Source organism: Oryza brachyantha, chromosome 5 (genome assembly GCF_000231095.2).
Source record: "Oryza brachyantha chromosome 5, ObraRS2, whole genome shotgun sequence".
Classification (NCBI taxonomy): domain Eukaryota; kingdom Viridiplantae; phylum Streptophyta; class Magnoliopsida; order Poales; family Poaceae; genus Oryza; species Oryza brachyantha.
In genome coordinates, this window is record NC_023167.2 from 7,054,161 (window position 1) to 7,069,840 (window position 15,680).

At 43.7% G+C, this 15,680-nt stretch overlaps 1 protein-coding gene across 1 annotated transcript; it reads left to right on the forward strand.

Annotated features, from left to right (window-relative positions):
- Window positions 1-1,456: 1,456 nt before the first annotated feature.
- Window positions 1,457-7,240, forward strand: LOC121054553 (acyl transferase 5). The gene is made up of 2 exons (XM_040524619.1): window positions 1,457-1,999; window positions 6,233-7,240. Exons 1-2 carry the CDS (start codon window positions 1,550-1,552, stop codon window positions 7,070-7,072), a joined length of 1,290 nt encoding a protein of 429 aa, XP_040380553.1. The 5' UTR covers window positions 1,457-1,549; the 3' UTR covers window positions 7,073-7,240.
- The last annotated feature ends 8,440 nt before the right edge of the window (window positions 7,241-15,680 follow it).

The following is a 15,680-nucleotide window of genomic DNA, read 5'->3' on the forward strand; positions in this document are numbered from 1 at the left end:
CCGTATCTATGATCATCATGCGCATAGACTATCGAAGTACTGATAAAATTATACATAGAGATCAGTTCATGACATTGACACAATACATACACGCATTAGGTTACCTATAAAATAATAATCACTCATTAGTAGTAAAGAGTACAAATGTTGTAACAACTGCGTCACTTATATTGTGAAAATTATGTATCAACCCCATGACAACAGAGACTTATACTAATTAATAATTTAATATGGTTTTGCATTCTCCCCGACGCTCCATGACACAGAAGGAGCTTGATTAATTAGCTGAGCGCACTACTACATTAACTATTGCTTGTTTTCTTATTGCATATAATAATTATTTTGTTGCTCCCTAATTAATTTAATGGGACCACGAGAATAAATATTACTGTGAAAAAGGATATCCTCACAAAAGATCGATGGTCTGGTGGGATGAAGGCAACTAGCTAGGTTAACAAAACAACAATGATTAATTACACAAGATGGAAGTCCAAGGGGCCAAAAACTATCATCGTTTTATTTATGCTAATTATAAGCCAGAACGACTTATAAATAATAAAATTTAATTTGTTAATAAAGCTTTTATAAGTATCTAGTGAATTAAAAGCAAATGTTGTAAATCAAACTGCAATAAAAACCACAAAATCAACACAAAAAGTTTAAAATTTTAATTTTCTCTACAGCTTATATAACCTAAATGTCATAATATTATGCTCCAATAATTATATGTAATAGTACTAATAGTTCATATGTTTGACTGGTTTCACTGGTTACTATGTCCTGTCGTGAAGAGTCCATTAACCTAATAATTGCCGCAGAGACGAGTCTTAGAGCATTCAACATATATACAGCAATATCGATGCAAGGGTTAGGCTTGGGTACATATAAATCATACATGGACGATCCAAATATTGGTGTCTACAAGTATGTATCTATGTATCCTCGGTTGGGGCTGAGATAGAACGTTACTTCCTCCGGTTTGGTTGTTTTACACAACTATACAAGTAAAACTTTAATTAGTACTAACTTTTAAAATATTTATCTTATACTAGGATAATAATATATATGTACAGATAAGTCATAAAAAACACTCCAACAGAAATAAAAATTTATTTATTTATTCATATATATTAATAGAAATTTATAGTCAAATTAAGAGTCCTTTGAAGATCGTGTTATTATCCAAAATGATAATTCTTATTGAATTGGAGGGATTATATAGTTTAATTTACTGAATGATGTCACAGCTAGCAAGCATCGCCAGATTTACTGCACCTATATGTATGAACATGCACAGCACATATAATTGGTGTCTACTAAGCGAACTGATCCTACGGGATCACCACAAAAAGTCATCACCACGCTTGCTTCTAGAAAGGAAAAACAAGTGCAGCCCTTCCCGTCTATAAATACACGACTCTTTGTGCTCGCTAAAAGTCACACAAGAGCACACACCCACAACGCTCAAAGTGGTGCGCACCTGCGCGCGCGCGCGCGGACACACGGACGTTACACTTTGCACGCACCCCGCACCGCACGTCCAGTCGCCATGGTCGCTGTCACCGTGACGCGGAGGTCCCGGTCCTTCGTCGCGCCGTCTCCGGCGCCGGCGCCGGCAGCCGAGGCGCAGACGCTCGAGCTGTCGGCCATCGACCGCGTGCCCGGGCTGCGCCACAACGTCCGGTCCCTGCACGTGTTCCGCGGTGGCGGCGACGGCGGCGGCGAGATGCTGCGCCGGCCGGCCGCCGTGATCCGCGCGGCGCTCGCCCGCGCGCTGGCGGACTACCCGCCGTTCGCCGGCCGCTTCGCCGGCTCCCTACTGGCCGTCGACGCCTGCGTCGCGTGCACGGGCGAGGGCGCGTGGTTCGTGGAGGCCGCCGTCGACTGCAGCCTCGACGACGTGAACGGGATGGAGTACCCGCTCATGATCTCCGAGGAGGAGCTGCTGCCTGCGCCCGACGATGGCGTCGATCCTACCAGTATTCCAGTCATGATCCAGGTACGTATATACGCACACACACATATCATTATATTTTTGCTGCTTACTTGACTTGAAACCGTTTGCCTTTCAAATTGGTTCCTACTATTGCTAAACAGCACAAGAATTTTTATTCTTGCGGACGTAACAATATATGTTTCTTTTTTCTCATTTGAGTGTAATACTTTTGCATGCTATGATGCATAAATTGTTAATTAGATTCTCTACCACTACTTTGGCCAAAGTACAATCCGGCCAACATTATCTATAGTTTTCTCGAGATGAGTAGTGACGTTGGTGAGTGTTAAGTCTGCCTACCAACATCAACTCCCCTAATTTTTGACATGCACGACCACGGTCCGTTTTCTCTCTAAACCGAAGTTTTTCGCAAAAAAAAATCTCTAATAAACTTTAAATTAAGCACTAAAATTTTAGAATAATTTTCTCTTTGTAATATATGATGTGTGTGTGTATTTTTTGAATTTTGCAACTCTTGTGTTTTTAATGTCAAATAAACATGATTTTTCCAATAATTCATTAATGTACTTTTTTTTTAATTTTGGGTCAACAAATAAATTTAACTTCCAATTAAAAAATATACTCTGGTGTGGACCGATATGAGATAGAATATTATGGCCGGCGCCGGAACAAATAAAGTAAGCATAACAACCGAACTAGGTATAAAACAAACCGAAAAATAAATGCAGTATTTTTGTTTACCCTTGTTTTGTTTTACCCAAGTTTCGACCAGCTAGAATGTTTCTTTATATTAATGTCCATTCTTCTAAACATGATTAGTCTATAATAGTTGAACCTACTTGTGTGTTGCTCCATAACACAGAACAACAATCGATTGTGCATCTGAACTGAACGTTGATGGACACGGCGCTTGATATATATATATATATATATATATAGTTAGTTATGTTCATTGTTGCATGCATAATACTATAAAGTATATAACGTCTTATTTCTTCCAAGAGTTTAAGATACTGCACTTGAATACCATTAATTAACTGATCCATGCCTGAAAAACATGCAACTAGACTAATTTAGACCTGAAAAAAATCACTAGCTTTTATATTTATGCAGATTCTAGACCCAAATATTAGGATGAGATCGTGTAATTAATTAATTTAATAGAGCAGAGATCGATGTCTTGGTGACTTGGTCAAGGTGGCATATATATGCATAGCACTCATCGTACATTGTTTAATTTGTCTAGACATTTCAACCTTGAAAAAGATATAATACGCTGTTTTTGAATAGTTAAAGCTGTATGCGTCATAAAGGAAAGTATATGTAGTTTTGTGGAAACAGCCATGAAAAGATTACTTTTTATGTGCTGTGCTGCCAAACATAGCGCATGCTTTAATGCTCTATCTTATTATTAGTGCCTTAATTAGGGATGGGCATGCATCAAGAATATTTCTAGGATGATGACGGGTGACATGTTAAGTGGTTAGTTGGCGGGGGCTTGTCGTAGCACCTCTACCAACCATATAGTTACAGGCTTTCTGCCAGCATTGCATCTTAATTATTGTAATAACTCATCCACTGCACATATAATAAAGCCAATCAGGCGATAACAAATGTCATTATTCCGCCTGGTCTTAAAAAAAATGATATTTAGATCTATAAATCGAAAACTTAAAAAATTTAAGTCACTGATAAATTAAAATTATTAAAATTTGATATTTGAAAATAATTCTTAAACATGATATTCAACTATGCATGATTGCCTAATTGCTTATGTGCAATTCGGTGGTGGTGCTTATGGATGTCTGATGAAGAAACCATTGGTGCCCCTTAGATTGTGTTGATCTTGTAGTCTATCGAGGTAGCAGGACATCACCTAAATAGGATCAGTAGATTAAGGTTTGAATTAGTAACTCATATTTCCATGTCACCAACAAAACGGATATATATATTTCCTTTATACTGTCAAGGGGGTCGGGGAAAGGGACGATTCCTTGGAGAAAAATAACGTATCGAATCATCACGCTTAGAAAATAAACATAACATCTAACTCAGCTGCTAGGGGATTGACCAACAGATTTATCATAAAAGCATTTATGTAGCTATATTTAAAATTGGTGTCGCACTATGGTGTTCCTACTAGTAATAGAAATAAATATAAACGTTGTTATTGATCGATTCAGATCTATTTCTACCACCACATCAGTTAACTCATATATTTGTAAAAGGGTATGATTGTCCAAGAAAATATGAGCTTAAAGGGAGTAAACTCATATATTTGTGTGCATGCTGAAGGTTGTGTTATCGAGTACGTGCTAGATATCGATATGATGATCTGATGAATGGATAAAACTTCTGAATTATAAAATCATAAATATCAATATTGCACCCTTAAATACCAACATTACTACTAATTAGTAAAGTACTAAAATATCCATATAAACTAATGGTCTAGATCAATTATACTAGTAGTATAATACTGCTGGTAGAGATTATTGTTTTGAAGCTATCTGAATGAAGATAATAAGAATCAAACATGTGAACAGACATGGTAAGTTTTTAGATAAAGCGACAACACTACTAGCCTTAGTCAAGAAAAGGATATACACTTTGTTTCGTGCTTCAAGATAGAACAAAACCATCACTGAACTTGGTAGGTAAACTTGAATAGGAAAATTCGCTTTTGTTTTTATGTGTGTGACGATAATATTCTTTTCTTCCAAGTAATCTCTGAAGTTAAAAAAAAAACACTCTGACATGGTTCGATGAGAAAAAAAATATGTACTATATATACTTTTCAAAGATTCTGGCACAGGACCGACGAGTTCAGTAAACTGTGGAGGCCTGTGCTAAGGATTGGTCTGCATGCTACTTGCATCTATATATCCGAGATAATTAAATATAACTGGTGAGAGTGATCTAGACGTTTGACATAGCTGTACATATTTTTATCTTGCATAGGATGTTATTGCGAAGAAAAAGACATTGGTAGGCTAGTTAAATATTTTGTCCACCATAGTCTTGCACAATAGTCGGTAGAATTTTTCTAACATGTGAAGTGACTTTTAAGGGTCGGTTTTTGTTTTTCAGATCCGGCTTCTATATAAAATATTGTGGTTATGTGTGTGTTTTCACAACCTCACGTTACGTCCATATAACAAAATATTCCTTCCTCCAGTATGTCATGCATACGCTGCGTGAGCGTGTGAGTTTTTGGCTGACTGCATACAGCTCACGCTGGATTTTAATTACTCGTTAGAGTTAGATGTATGTAAGATTAGTTCGTAATTTGATTTTAACTCTTGTGTACTCCCGTGTAATATACTTCATGCAAAACCAATGATATCCTAATTAACAGATGAACTGTGGCATGACATCAGGAGTCAGGCTTTCGGTGCTTTAGTCAACAAGAAAACGACTCAAATTGTTTTCTTTGTTGTCCCATAGACTAACATGAAATATCTTCTTATATATCTCTGAAAATATATATGCATGCATGATTGCAAGAAGTCATACAGAAATGAAGGTTGTTGAACTACAAATGGGCTAATATACTATGATAAATTGCAAGTATATATCCACACACAGACACACTGCGTAAGAAAAGCTATTTGGATTGGGAAAATAATTATTTGGAAGTGCCTGTATAGTACCTGTCATGATAGTGATCAAACGGAGACATGAAGAAGTACGATTCAACGCCGCACGTTTCCAACAACTGAACCACTACCACTCGTCCGTCCACAGTCACATCTTTCTATGTATGTAGAATAGTGTGCCACTGACTGTTCTAATTAAACTTCTAACCCACACAACCACTGCATATATATCTAATTCATGTTGCATCATCGACGTCTTGATCAGAATCGTTCAGTATCCATGCCATGGATGTCTCCCCTACTTGTCTCCATTCTATTAATTCACACACATTCTCTTTTGATACTGCATGAGCATTTAATCCCAAATCATATGATTGCCTAGCGAAGGGGATATGATATTGCCAAAAATATTACCTCCGTCCGATAATAACTTTATTTTTCGTTTTTTCGTGTCTAATGTTTAACCATTCGTTTTATTTGAAAATTTATAAAAAACATAAAAAAATTAGTCACCCATAAAGTACTATCCATATTTTATCATTTAGTAACAATAAAAATATTAATCACAAAAAAAATTTGAATAAGATGAACAATCAAAGTATTGTATCAAAAAACAGAAAAATAAAGTTATTATACGACGGAGACAGCATTAATCACCCCTGCATGAATGAACCAGGTGACTGAATTCACATGTGGAGGATTCATCTTCGGCCTGGTGGCAGTCCACACCCTTGCCGATGGGCTCGGAGCAGCGCAGTTCATCGGCGCGATCGCCGAGCACGCCCGTGGCGTGGACAAGCCCAAGGTGGCTCCCGTGTGGGACCGGGCGCTGATGCCCAACCCACCCAGGCTGCCCCCCGGGCCGCCGCCGTCGTTCCGGTCCTTCGGTTTCCAGCACTTTTCCACCGATGTCACCTCCGACCGTATAGCCCATTTCAAGACCGAGTACTTCCGGGCCTTTGGCCAGTACTGCTCCACCTTCGATGTCGCCACCGCTAAGGTTTGGCAGGCCAGGACCCGGGCTGTCGGGTACAACCCCGAGGCCCAGGTCCACATGTGCTTCTTCGCGAACACGCGCCACCTGCTCACGCAGGTCCTGCCGAAGGACGGGGGATACTATGGTAATTGCTTCTACCCGGTGACCGTGACGGCGAAGGCTGAGGATGTTACTACTAAGGAGTTGCTTGAGGTGATTAAGATGATTCGCGATGGGAAAGCGAGGCTCCCCATGGAGTTTGCAAAATGGGCCTCAGGTGATGTGAAGATTGATCCCTACGAACTGACGTTCGAGCACAACGTGCTCTTTGTGTCTGATTGGACGAGGCTGGGATTCTTCGAGGTGGACTATGGATGGGGTACACCTAGCCATATTATACCATTCACTTATGCAGAATACATGGCGGTTGCCGTGCTTGGTGCTCCACCGATGCCCAAGAAAGGGACCCGGATCATGACTCAGTGTGTGGAGGATAGCCATATCAAGGAATTCCAAGAGGAGATGAAGGCCTTCGTTTAAGTTATGTATGGGGAGTGATTTGGAATAAATTTCCTAATTGTGGGTAGCACTTGCAGGGTCCAACAAAATACCATGCTTGTTGTATTGCGTTAAGATATCAGCTGGACAAATATATATGTGTGTAACTGTTATATAATTAAGTTATAAGAAGTTAGCTCGTGAACTATATATGAACCGGTCCATCTAATATTAGACACTGTGTTCTTTTGCTCGATGAAAGATTAATAATTATTTGATTTTTTCTAGATAATTAATTTTTTATAAATGATGAGATTAACTGCTTTAAAATTGAAAATCTACTTAAAAAATAAGATGATGAACTCCCAGTAGCTATTTAGCAGTTCAGAAAGCAAACATACAAAAGTCAATGAATAGTCTAAGGCAAAAGAACACAACCATTATGTGATTCCATTGATCGAATACATGTACGCCCTTACATATTTTATAAATAACTATTCGCGTACCAATGCATTTGTGATAGGAAATATTTTGCAGTGAAAATCAACGCCAGGTTGCATGCTTATATACCAGGGGTGATTGTTTGGCTTTTTTCGGCAAATGAAAAATTATTTGTAAATAAACCTTATATATGTGTTTTTTTATTGATCTAAAAATGTCACGCCCAGAAATTTACACCAAATTTCTAAACAATAGTATGTATTAAATCTCGGTCCAGGAATCAGCCCGAGTTATGACAAATTAATATACAGCTCCACGACTTAAAAACAAACAAAAACAATTATCTATCGAAATGCAGCAGAAAAAGAAAAATAAGACTAGACCATCTAATCTTCAGCTTCAGCTGGCGATGATGGCTCCACACCACAGGCATTCTCGACGGCGGACTGAACCTCACTTCAACCTTGGGAACAACCTTCTTCTGACTTCTGACCGAAACTCTGGCACTTGCTCTGGTGGGGGAAAAAATTAAGCAAGGCTGAGTATAAACCACCGTGCTCAACAAGTAACACCCAAGAGAAGAAAAAATAATGAATGCAATAGGATAACAAGGATAAACTAAGGTTAAATTGCACAAAGCTGCCGTAATTTAGCAAAACAGTAAATAAAATAGACTGAAATAAAAGTAAAGTAACATTTAAAATAAACATCCACTGTTTAACGTTACACCACGTTACAACAGGCCCAGACCACTGTCGAACGTTACACCACGTTGCAACAGGGTCAACCCTCTGTCCAACGTTAAACCACGTTGCGACAGACCCAAACCACTGCCAACGTTACACCACGTTGCGCAGGGTCAAACCAGTTCCAAAATTGATCAGGTTATTAATGGTTCAACTAATCCCAGTGAATCTGTCAGTTCGCCCAATAACCGCAGGCACGGCTATTTGAATAGTTTTACTCTGCAGATGTGTACAACTTTACCCACAAGACATGGCTCTCAAGCATGTTACCATGCCCCAACGTATTACCACGATACCTCAGTACGGAAACCATGATAAGACCTTTCACCTAACCCTCCCTAGACAATCGCACCGTACTTCAGGTTTCACCCCCTCCTTTACACCAAGTCGGGCAGTCCCCTCTTGTGCCTTGGTGAATCCGGAAGCAGCAGAGGCTTTCGTTACACCACGATTGCCCGTCCATACTCCATCACGCTCACCCTTGCCTTGGTACGTTGAATAGGGACAAGATAGATTACGAGTCTCACCGTTGCCCATTCTAGCTTGTGGTTAGTACGTGTAAGACTTTCAGGGTTTCCTGAGAACCGGTCCTTAATTGCCATGGGCATGACTCTCAAAACCATGCACCCACAGCCTACCATAACCAATATTTTAGTTGTATTAATCCTCAACAGGATATTAATAATGATTACAACCATTAAAGGTCTATCAAAGTTTAATCAATAATCAAATAATAATTGGTGAGCTAGTTGAACTAAGCATGGCTAAGCATTGACTAACCCTAATTCTAGTCAGATTAACCCTGGGATGACAATAATAATGAGTGGGAATCAACGGATATATTGGTAAATGCCCAATAGATAAGTAAAGTAAATAGATTTGCATAAAACAATGCATGTTTGAATGTAAAGCGAGGAATTTTATAAACATAGGTTCAATATGATCAATGAAGGGTGCCACTTGCCTTGCTTAAACCCACGAGGAACTTCAACGATGGCTTCGGGAACGGACGGCGCTGCGACGGGGAAAAACATATGACAAACAAGGCAAAACAAACAAAATAGGCTATAAAACTACTGAAACAGAGAAAGAAACTATTTTTAATGGATTCTTGGTATTTTTCTGGATTTAATGAAACTTGAATGGACCTAAACAGAGACTAGATGAATTACTTATGAATTTTAGAAGATTAACTGTGTTTTTAAACTAAACAGGAAACCTTAATGATTTATTACGCAATTAATTGGAGGAGCTGACGTCAGCAAGGAGAGAGAGGGAATGCTGACGGACGGGGCCCACTGGCAGTGAGACAAGAGGAGAAGAGGGGCTGACAAGGGGGCCCACGAGGAGAGAGAGAGATCGACTGGACGGGCCTGCTTGACAGAGGAAGAGAGCAGAGGAGGGAGAGGAGAGCGCAGGCGCTCGGCCGAACGACGCGGCAGGCGGTGGGGAAGCGATGCGGCCGGCATGGCGGCGAAGGGGAGCGGCGCACGGCGAAGGCCGGTGGTGGGAATAACAACGCCCAGGGCGGCGGAGACCGAACGCGGCGCACGACGGTGATGGCCGAGCGGCGCGCGCACGGAGGAAGAGGAGGGGGAAGCAGCGGGACGGTGGCACGGGAAGGCGAGGGCGGCAAAACAACGGCGTGACGGCGGAGACGTCAGTTGGCGACCCGGCGACGGCGGCACGTGACCCCTGGCTCCTGCCGACGGCATAGGGAGACCAGCGGCCGTGGTGAAGAGGAAAGAGAGGGGGGCAGGGGAGAGGAGTGCTCACCGGCGGAGGTGAAGGTGGGGCACGTCGGCGAGGTGGTGGCACACGCGGCGGCGAGTCGGCATGGGGGAGACGGAGGTGGCGGCGGGGTTGCGCGGCTCGGAGCGGCAGCAAGTGGCGGGATCAGGTGGTGGCAACAGCCGAGGGAGAGAGAGGCGGCAGCACGGCGACGGTGCCCGACGACGGCAACGCACAAGCACGGCGATGCTCCGACAACGGCGGGGTCACGATGGCGATGGCGAGGCGGGGGTGACGAGCGGCGAAAGGGCAACGACGACGGCCGGAGCGCGCCAGGGCACGGCGGCGGCACCGGCTCGGCGTCCACGGGCGGAGAGGAAAAGAGAGGGAGAGGGAGGACGGTGACAGCTTACTGGCGACAGGGACGGCGACGACAAGTCAGCGAGGGCCGGGGACAGGTGGTGATGGCCGGCGACGAGGTAGATCGGCGGCGGCGGAGATTGCTCGGCGGCGCTAGCGCGGCGTGGAAAAACGGTGCACGGGCGACGAGGACGGCGAGGGCAGCGCTCCGCAGTGGCGAACGATGACGTCCCGAGGCGGCGACGGCGTCGGGAAGACGACAACTACGCGCTGTGGGCGGTGCGGAGTGGTGTGGCGCCCGGCGGAGATCGGGTGGAGGTGGAGGATGTCGGCCGATGGTGAGCGGCAGGGCGCACTCGCGGTGGCACGAGGAAATAGAGGAAGGGAGGAGAGCGGGCTCACCGGGATGGCGCGGCGACGACGGCCGATGCGACGAGATCGATCGGCGGCGGGCGACGGTGGCGCGGCGGCGCTTGCGGAAAGAGGCGGCGGTGGCGCGCAAGGAGAGGGGGTTTATAGGGGCGTGGCGCCGGCTGGGGCAGGGAGGTAGTTAGCGGCGTGGCCGGGATGCGGCGCCGGGATCTGCGGGCGGTGGTTGGCGGCGGCCGGGAAAAGCAGAAGGTGGGTGCGGCGGCGCGAGCGGCACGCGCGGCCATGGCGTGACCGAGAGCAGCGGCGTGGCAGCGCTAAGCGGCAGGATGGCGCTGCAACGCGGCGACATGGCGAGGTGCGGCGCGACGGGATGGGTGCACGGGCCCAGGGCGGCGACCATCAGTGCGAGCGGCAACGCGGTCGGCACAGCGAGGTGACGCCGGCCCGAGAGTGGGGCGGCAGCGGCAAGGAGAGGAAGGGGAGGGGATCGGGAAGAGGCGGCGCACTCCGACAGCGGTGACGACCTGTGCGTGCAGAGGCGAGCAAAGGCGAAGAGGGACCGGCGGTGGCCGGGGAGACGCGGCAGCGGCCAAGCAGCGACGGCGCGCTAGCGGCCGCGGTGACCGAGCGATGGTGACGGTGACGCGGAGCAGCGGCGACCCGAGGGCGGCGCGGTGGTGGCGGCGAGCAGCGGGAGCACGAGGGAGGAGTGAGGTGGTGGCGTCGGCCAAGCAGCGACGCAGCTTGGCGGCCGAGCGGCGGACGCGACCGGAGCGGCGGCGCACGACGACAGCGCAACCGGAGCACTGGCGCATGACGACGGCGACACAGGTGCGGCGTCGCGACATGAGCGGGGGCAGAGAGCGGCGCAAGCAGAGGCAAGGTGAGGCGGCAAGGGGTGCGGCCGACGGCGCGACGTGGAGAGGCCGGTGGCGCGGCGTGGCGGGGAAGCTACGCGCGTGCGGTGCAGCGCAGTCCGCGACGAGGCAGCAGCCCCGGCGAGGGCGTGACACAGCTCGGCACAACGGCGAGCGGAGGACGGGGACGACCCCGACAGGTGGGGCCCACCTGTCGGTGTCCCGATGAGAAGGGAGGTGGCCTGGACTTGGCGTGCGCGTGGTGGCTAGGCAGGAGGGGCTGATGGGAGAGAGGCTAAGGCGAGCTGAGCGGCTCGCGGCTGACAGGCCGGCCCAGTGGAAGGGAAGGAGAGAGGAGTGGACAAGGGAGGCGATGTGGACTTTGAGCGCGGGTTGGGTCGCGGCTCGGGAAAAGCGCGAACAAAACACGCACTCGCAAAACGGAACAAAAACGTGCACGAATTAGAGATTTGTACGATGAATTAGATCCGAAACGCGAAACCGTGAATTGTTAGCGGAACAACGACAGGAATTAACGACCCGTTAAATTGAGATTTAACGACTCGATAAACTAGAATTTGACGATTTTAATGTAAAATCAATCTAGACGTACAAAATTAAAGTCTGCACTGTAGATCAATCTCATGTTAGCTAATAGATTGGAAAACCTAAGCAATTACACGGTAGATCAAAAATAGACTGATTCGCATGAGTGAAACGTATGCGAACCTGAGATTCGGTGGAGAGATCAGCGATGGATTGCGGTTGTTCCTCGCTGTTTGGCTAGAAAACCTGAACAATTAAACGGTAGATTAATTTAGATTGATTCGCAAGAATAAAATAAATGCGAACCTAAGATTCGGTGGAGAAAACCCGACGAACGGCTGCTGCGAATAGGAACAGCAGCGCTGCCGATGGCTTGCTGCTAGGAGAGGGGTGGCTGGAGGAGCACGGGAGAGGGAGACGGGGAAAAGAAGCAAGGCTCTAGGGGGTATTTATAGGGGGAAGCTAGAGATAGATCTTGTTACCCATCTCCTATTAACAAGGAATAGATAAGGTTTCAAGGGATAAGAAATAAAATTCTAATTGATAGGAATTAATTTTCTAGGTGGAGATAGAGATGTGGCTGTTTGTTTGGCCGTGGGGGAGGGAGTTGGGCTGGCTCACGGCATGCAGGAGGAGAGGAGATGTGCGTGCGTCAGGGGGAGGAGGAGGATCGCACAGGGAAGAGAGGGCTGGGAGGAGTTCGGCCAGGGAGGAAAAAAAAGGAAAAGAGGAAAAGAAAAGGAAAAAAGAAAGTAGGGAATAAAAGGAAGGAGGCAAAAAAAAGAAATTGCCTTCAATTTTGCCGATTTTTATTAAGTTTATTAGACCAAATTTTATTTATTGCAGTTCAAGTTTAATAATTTAAAATGCCTTCCGGACATTTTAGAACATCCAAAAAGCTTCCAATTAAATTAAATTAATTTATTACACTGGGTTTTCTCCTGAACTTTAATTAATAAATTATTTTTAATACATTATTTAATTAATTCTTGGCTAGGGTAAAACTCAGGACGTGACAAAAAAGTTAAGGCTGAAAAATAAAATATAATAAAAAACCCCTAAAATCTACTTTAAATTTATGAATGAAGATATAAATATTAGCTTGTAAGTATAAGCGAAAAAAAAGAGACGATTGCATGCTTCTTATCATCACCGCAAAGGACATGTTTTGCACTTTCACAGAAAAAAAACTACCAATCCACAATACCATGTTCACACTATAATAAATAGATCTTCATCGATTACTGTTGCATAATCACCTGAGATACCTTGTTCAATCTTTCATGCACTTGAACATGCATGTACCGATTGAAAATTTTATCAACCTCTCGACCATAATATCTTCACGGTTTCATCCAATCAATTTTGCCTTTTATTATAACAAAAATTGTCTTGCGCCATACTGGTTTGCTGATACAGTCAAAATAAAAATAATTCACTATCAAAAGCCCCTTTAATGTGTTCAATCTTACCTCATGGAGGTAAGTGATTTAAACAAATCTCAACCATTCGTTATTAATGTTGTTTTCATAATAAAAATATATTTGCAAGTGTCAGTTAATAGGGGAAGAGCACAAAAAGTGAAGGACTAGCATGCATTTTGCACTTCCAAACATGATCATGCATGGTAGAAATCAAGGCAACCGATTTAGCAACAGTTATTAGCCTGTCGTAAATGGTTTGCATATATGTTAGTTTAAATTCTTAAACTTTGTACAACATGAGAGAGTCGAACAAATATGATTCAAACATCTGGCTTCTTCATCATTTGTAGTGTAGTTTAAATTAAAAAATCATTGATTTTGACATATGGGAATTTCTGTTTTGATGTCAAATTCAAAATTTTCAGAGAAGGTTCCATGAAAGTTTTAATTTTTTACCTGAAAAATTATAGGTGAGAATCGTTTGCATAATTACGTTTTATTGAGTAGAATTTGCATGAATATGTTGCTTCACGTCATATTTCAATTATAAAGCACTCTCTTTCTATTTAGAAAAAAACTGAACCTCAATTTCCTGTAGAAAAAAAAATCTGTCCCTCTAAATAAATCAAGAGATTGATTTGCGAGACTAATAAGAAGTTGCTTGAACTTGAATTTAGTGCTTCAAAGGTAGATACCACCCTATTTCTCCTGAAAAAAGGTACAACGTACTAGCATATTATCTTTTTTGGGTATATGCTGATGATATAATCGTACCTAGTGGTTTTGCTAAAGAATTTAAAGGAATAATTTGCACTAAAGGATTTTAGAGAGTTGCATTATTTTCTTGCTATAGACGTCAGTAAGATATGCAATGGTATTGTTCTGATTCAGGATAAATATGCTACTGACTTAAATGAGTAGGCATGATAAGTTGCAAAACTGCTGACACGCCATTGTCAGTAAGTGAAAAACTCTCTGCATACAAATGAACACGTTTAGATCCTAGTATAGTTGGTGGCTTTATAGTATTTAACTTTTATTGTTAATAAGGACCGCAGATTTTTGCATGCTCTCCAAGCACGGTAGAATGCATGCAGCCGTTAAAAGAATTTTGAGATATCTAAAGTAGTGCACAAAGTTTGGACTTAATATATACAAGTCAGGATCTACATACTCTTATAAGTGGATTCTCTAATACAGATTAGGTACGATGTCTCGATGATAGAAGGTCAACTAGAAGATTTGTTTCTTTTATAAGTTCAAATCTAGTCTCATGGAGTGCTAGGAAGCAAGTACTGTATCAAGATCAAGTATGGAGTCTGAAAACAAAACTAAAAGAAATGCAACAACATAGATTATGTTGGTTCAAACTTGGCTTAATGAGTTGGGAATCAAGAATCCTCAAGCCGCCAAAATTTGGTGTGACAATCTTAGTGCTAAATATTTATCAGCAAATCTAGTGTTTCATTCTAAGATAAAGCATATACAAGTTGATTATCATTTTTTACACAACGGGCAAGTTAGAAATTATTAGAAATCGATTGTGTATCCTCTCGAGATCAAGTTGTAGATGGGTTAAGCCACTATCTATCGGTACATCTAGTAAATTTCAAGACCAATCTTAACCTCGTGAGGTTGGGATTGAGAGTGTGTTAGATAACAAAGGCACATGTATTCAATTGTATATTTCGTATGTCTGTGATAATGCCAGACACTAAAATTGATATAAAATCTACTCGAGTTTGTTACCAGTACGGTATTGTATGTATGTAAATCTTCTCTAGTCATGGTATTATTCCTAACAATCATGAAAAAATATGGCTGTAGTTTCTCCACAGATGGCAATTTCCCCCGTGGGGCGAGGGCGGGGAAGGGAATATTCTGGCCCTACAGGAATTCAGGTCTGGGGTTAGGGAGGGGTTTAGATCTAGACCCATGGGGACCCAAGAAGGTATAATATACTTCAAAAACTTATAAATTGAAAGCCCAATAAGGCTAAAAGCCCATTCAAATCAATACCAAACCCTAACACTATACTCTCCCACTCCCTCCTTGACGGCCTCTCTCCCGAGCAGGTGGCCGTGGCGCAGTGGGCGGGGCGGGGCGGCATGGCAGCCCAGCGAGACGGAGCGATAGCGCGGGGACGTGGCGGCACGGCAGCCGGCGTCGTTGC

Excerpts from the sequence above, each read along its gene's own strand:
- LOC121054553 (XM_040524619.1), top strand. The coding sequence starts at position 1,550 with ATGGTCGCTGTCACCGTGACGCGGAGGTCCCGGTCCTTCGTCGCGCCG. Across the intron at positions 2,000-6,232 it reads GTATTCCAGTCATGATCCAG|GTGACTGAATTCACATGTGG; the intron begins GTACGTATATAC and ends TGAATGAACCAG.